Below are 5,629 nucleotides of genomic sequence, written 5' to 3' on the forward strand. Positions count from 1 at the left end.
TGTGCCGGCCCCATTTGGTAGTATTTAGAGACTGACTTTAAATGGCCTTTCCCTGCAACTTAAATAATGCAGATGTCCTATACTGTTGTTTTGTCGTTAATCAGTTAATTTTGTGCAAAACAACTCTCAATCACACTTATACATGTAAATTTTCTCTTAAGTTTTGCAAGGAAGTCATTAACACCTCCCTGAAAATGTGGGATGCCATGACTGCCTTCAAAGAACCACTGGAAGTTCTACTGATTACAAAACAAAAGTAAGCACAGATTGACAACAGACCATGCGTATTTCAAATTAGACTTTTGTTAAGATTTATTTTTAATGGTCATAAATCCAATTTTTAAAAATTTTTTAAAAGATGTTTTTATTGATTGGAAAAGCTGAGTTGCAGAGAGAGGTAGAGACAGAGAGGGAGATCTTCCATTTGATGGTTCACTCCCCAAATGGACATACAGCCGGCGTTTGATGTTTTATTGCAAACTAATTGTACAAATGAAAATAATAAATCATAAGTGCAAAAGAAACCTCTAAAACTATTTTTGGTGTATAGATGTCAAAGAGTTAACATGAGTGACAAGAATTCTTACAGTGGATGCATGAGCAGCAGTGTCCTGAGGCTGGAACTGGCTGGGAGATGCGCTTTGATCTCAGAGGGGGCAGGCATTTCTGCAGGTGAAAGCACACCCATGGGCAGGGGTTCAGGAATCCAAGGTCAGAGCACCCATTTCTCCCTGTGCAACAATGGCAGAAGGCCCAGAATGCTCTGCCATTTCCCCACCTTGACATTCTGATGAGCACAAGGCCACCACATTACCTGTTACATGACAGTGCCATTTTGACAACCACACACTTAGTTACTCCTTGAAGGAAGCCCAGGGCTATTCCATGAGAAAAAGCATGAGTAGGCACCAATAATTTGGTCAGTTTTCATCTTTCAAGAAATTTTATGGAGCTGTGTTTTGAGAATTAAAAATGGGAAGCTTAATACTTTATCTCCTGGCAACTATCATTATCAGAAATTATGTAGAAAGGAGAATACATTCATGAAAAAATATTTCTACCCACATCATGTACAATCTGCTTAAAACTAATATTCTCTCTTTGCTATTGACTAAGAAATGTGCAATGTTGTGTAGCAATCATCACAATGTTTTGGCTCTTAGAGATCCAGATTCCCGTTCAGAGACAAGCAAACAGAGGTCTCAGTGCCTAGTGTCCCCATAGGCTACATAGCTATTTAGTGAGGAAATCTACTCAAAATACAGAGCTCGTTTAGTTGCAAATCTACCGACTTGTTCAAAAATGCTATACAATTATTCCACCACAAGAATCTACAATCTATAAACTGTCTACCAAATGTTGACAGTATATGCTAACATTGTGTCTTCCTCGTCATCCTGACCAAGGGCCAAAGGTCTTTATCACTTGAGAGCTTGCGGAAGGGCTGAAACTTCTAGGCAGATGCTCAGTGGGGCACCAGTGGCACCTTCTCTTGGAAGTTCCGGACAGAAGAACGGAAGCAAAGTCTCCACGGTGGAGAGGAACCTGTGCACGTAGATGAGAGTATTATTTCCAACATCAAAAAACTTGATCTCTCCCAAATCGACATCCAGGAAAACTCCTACGCGGTGAAGACTAGGGCTTGCAGGAACGATTACTTCTGTGTTGGTGCTGGGGTGAATGAGTCCTGCCTTCATGGAGATGATCCAGAAACCGTGGTCGGAGGTTAAATCACCCTTCCACTTCCTGTCGACTGACTCCTGGCAGACACCCAGGGCCCACTCCCTGGCTTCTCCTACTTCAACCTCCCAGTAATGGCGGCCCCAGGAGAAGCAGGTGTTTCCCAGGACGCAGACCAGGTGAGTGAACCTCTTGGGGTCTTCCAGCAGGTTGTGGGAGGTCTTCCCACACTGGACGCTCCTCAGATCGCTGGAGAGCACAAGGAGGGAGTGGGCGGTAGCTGCGTCCAGGGTCACGTCCTCCTGGAACCTCAGCTCTTCACTGAGGTGCAGACGCAGCCCCAGGACAGGACCCTGCTGCCTGAAGTAATGCGTGAAAGCTCTGATTTGCCACTCTTCCACAAGCGGTTTCTCATTGACTGAGCGACAGATGGGGCAGACCTCCTCTCTTTCTGAAGTCCAGCTTTGAATGCAATCAAAGCAGAAGACATGTCCACAGGAAAGCGAGACAGGATTTAGGAAATCTTCCAGGCAAATTGGACAGGTGGTATGTGTTAGCAGGTTCTTAGCCATGGTCCCAGGGGAGCGGAGGAGCAGCCCTTGGCAGTGATCTGGTGTCAGTTCCCTTTAGCAGCTTCTGGAGTTGGTCAGGAGCCCTCAGTGCACCGTCTGCTCTGCAGTGATCAGGATGTATCTAAATCAATGCAAATTAAAGAACATAAATGGATGCAGAAACATGGAGGTGACATCCAGTCCACAGAGAGTCCTAGTAATGGAATCACTTGTAATGGAAACACTCAAAAACTCCCCGAAATCCAAGTGATGTCAAGAAAGAGGACAGGAGAGATTGTCATTGCCACAAGGCAGCTTACCTTGTGTGGGGTCTTGTTTGGGGTCTCTCCCAGGAGTAGCTGTCTGCTCTGACTAGAGCTTCTCTATGTGGGAACTGAGCCCAGGTGGGTGTTCAATGAGACCTTGGTAGGATGCAGTCTCCACCCCAGTCAGTATGGCGCTGGTCACCTGCAGTCCAGAAGAAAGAATTTCCTCATCGAAATGCAACCAGAATGTACAGAAAATCATGTAACATCTTCACAGCAAAATCCACTGCAAGATGAATGTCTTGGTTGAATTAATTCTACTGACAAAGCAGCATCAGAAGAAATGCTGAAAAATTCTTAAAAAAAATCTAATACTAGAGTGAATTTGAATAAAAATATCATCATTGTCATCAACTCCTCTATAAAAAGAAGCTGAGCACCAGCCAAGAAGACGCTCCTGACCAAGAAGATGCCCCCCAGTCCCTCCAGCTGCTCCCACAGTTTCAGAACCTCCAGTTCACCTAGAGCCTCCTCCCTGGCCTTCTGTCCATGGTTAGCATTCTCTGGATGGATTAACTCTGACAGCTGGGCATGGCTGACTGGAGGAGGGAAAGCCCCATGATCAGAACCAGCACTGAAGTCTGCCCTGCCTCTGTGAGCGGCAAATCCTGAAGATCTCCCTGCAAAAGGACCTGCACTGAATAATTGGCAGAGCTCCCACCAGGACTTCACAAATCCCACATTCTTTTCCGGGATCACACAAGAAAGAGCAGTCACTATCATAGTCCAAGGATTAAGCCATGGATGCAGACTGTTAAAAAGGGGGACAAGAACCACCAGATAGCCCGCAGCCTCTCCTCGCAGCTCTAGCCAACGACAGATTTAGAGGTTCCCATGCTCTTGACTTGCATCAGACTATGCAAATGCAGGTGTGTAAGATAACAGAATATCTTTCCACATGGAACTTAAAAACTTGGAAGTTATAACCCTTGTAAGCTTCCTTACATTGTATTATCTTATTCCAAGTAAATACACAGAAAGGGAAACATTAAATATCCAGAATCTATCAGCAGTTTTTTTTGTTGTTGTTATTATAAAGATTTATTTATCTACAGAGTAAGAGTAAGAGAGGTCTTAGTCTACTGTTTCACTCCTGAAATGCTGAACTATTGGAGTTGGGCCAATCCAAATCCAGGAGCCAGGAGTTTCTTCTGGGTCTCAAATGTGGTGCAGGGACCCAAAAACTTGCTTTCCTGGGCCACAGCAGAGCAGAGAGCTGGATAAGAAGAAGAGCGGCCAGGTCTCAAACTGGTACCCATATGTGATGCTGGCACTGCAGGCGGCAGTTTTCCCCCAGTATGCCACAGCACTGTCGCCTGATCAGCACACTGTGTATAAACCTGATGCAATGGGGCCTGTGTGGCGAATGGTAGTCCATGACACCACTTGGACACTGGCATCCTATCATGGAGCAGCCATTGGAGGCTTATCTGCTCCACTCCTGATCCAGCTCCGTGCTAATGAGCCTGGGAAAGCAGCAGAAGATGGTGCAAATACCTGGGTTCCTGCCACCCCGGTGGTAGACCAGCATGGAGTTCCTGGGTTGGGGTTTCAGACTGGTCCAAGCCCAGGGGCTGTGGTCATCTGGGGATTGAACCCATTGATGGGAGATCTCTTTCTCTCTCTATCCCTCAGGGTTTCTCTGCCTTTAAATAAAAAAATCTTACTTTTACAATGTGTTGAGAATTCCACATTATCGAGAGAGTACATAATCGCAGTTTTAAACACCTTTGAAGTGTTTTTTAAAATATGATAATAATGTAAATAATTTTAATCAACAGCAACAACATCAAAAAAGAAACCCCACAGAAACACACAACAGGCATCCTTCTTTTTAAGGCAAATTGATCATGGTGTTTTTCAGTCTGCAAGAGCTTGGCTAACACACCATGGGATACATCCAAAAAACCTGATAAAGAAACCTGACCATGAATAGCAGTTGTATTATGGTATTATGATCAGAATCTAATTATCCATCAATGAAGAAATGTTTTAGTTAGGTATCATGAAATTAGTAAAAATAGTACATGCCTTTACTTTAGGATTTAAGTAAAAACCTAGAAAATTTTTATGATTTAATGCTAGAAAAGGAAGATGGGATTCATGCTGCACACATACTTATGCTGCACACACTTATCCTCCTCCTCCCCCTCCTCCTAAAGAAAAATGCATTCACATATGAAAAGTGACCTGAATGGGGCCAGCATCATGGCCCAGTAATTCAATCCTCTGCCTGCTTGCCTGCATCCTATTTGGGCTCTGGTTCTAGTCCAGGATGCTCCTCTTCCAATCCAGCTCTCTGCTGTGGCCCGGGAAAGGAGTGTTAGATGGTCCAAGTTCCTGAGCCCCTGCACCCGCACAGGAGTCCAGGAAGAGGTTCCTGGCTCCTAGCTTCAGATTGGCGCAGCTGCGGCTTTGCATCCTTTGGGGAGTGAAGCAGCGGAAGGAAGACCTTCCTCTCTGTCTCTCCCTCTCACTGTCTGTAACTCTACCTCTCAAATACATAAATAAAATGTTTGAAAAAAAGTGACCTGAAGTGAAACTAAACTTTTAAATGATGTTGGAGTGGAAGCTGAGCAGAGCTCTGTGAACTCGGACAGACTGGCTCTTCCCTTCCTAACATCCAAAGGCAAGAGAGTTGGGAAAACAAGTGGTCGCCAAAGAGAAATGGGCTGCGGATCTGGCCCAGAAGACAGACAACTCACCTTGAGCTGGAGACTTGCTTGGAGGTCTGAGAGGCCCCTGCCAGATCCTTCACCTCTCCTGCTCTGGGCTCCTCCCTGAAGGGACTTGGAGCTCTGAGTCTCTGGCCTTTTATAGTGCTCAGGACACAGGCTCCACCCACAGGGCCCCACCCTAAGGCATGTGCTGCCTACACCTAAGCCAATCAAGCAGAACCTTCATCATCCCTATTTTCATGTTCTGTCATTAGGCACCCTTAACAAATTTTGAGTACACAATTCAAAATTTCGTAACTCAAATAGCAAACCTACTGCCATTTAAACTAGACACTCTTGTTTCACAGCTCAACCTTAAAAACAAAATGTATTAGAATGTAAACACAAACACACA

At 44.9% G+C, this 5,629-nt stretch overlaps 1 protein-coding gene across 2 annotated transcripts; it reads right to left on the reverse strand.

Annotated features, from left to right (window-relative positions):
- Positions 1 to 456: 456 nt before the first annotated feature.
- On the reverse strand, positions 457 to 5,392 carry RFPL4B (ret finger protein like 4B). Of its 2 annotated transcripts, none has more exons than XM_070074503.2 (3): positions 5,263 to 5,392; positions 2,552 to 2,699; positions 457 to 2,373 (listed from the first exon to the last, which is right to left on the reverse strand). In XM_070074503.2, exon 3 carries the CDS (start codon positions 2,250 to 2,252, stop codon positions 1,422 to 1,424), a length of 831 nt encoding a protein of 276 aa, XP_069930604.2. In that variant the 5' UTR covers positions 2,253 to 2,373; positions 2,552 to 2,699; positions 5,263 to 5,392; the 3' UTR covers positions 457 to 1,421. The 2 variants fall into 2 exon arrangements, with proteins under 2 accessions (XP_069930604.2, XP_089188487.1); XM_089332361.1 differs by having other exon boundaries at positions 2,552 to 2,783; positions 5,263 to 5,343.
- Positions 5,393 to 5,629: the final 237 nt, after the last annotated feature.

This window comes from Oryctolagus cuniculus, chromosome 5 (assembly GCF_051225735.1).
Source record: "Oryctolagus cuniculus isolate XC-2025 breed Fujian yellow rabbit chromosome 5, ASM5122573v1, whole genome shotgun sequence".
NCBI classification, from domain to species: domain Eukaryota; kingdom Metazoa; phylum Chordata; class Mammalia; order Lagomorpha; family Leporidae; genus Oryctolagus; species Oryctolagus cuniculus.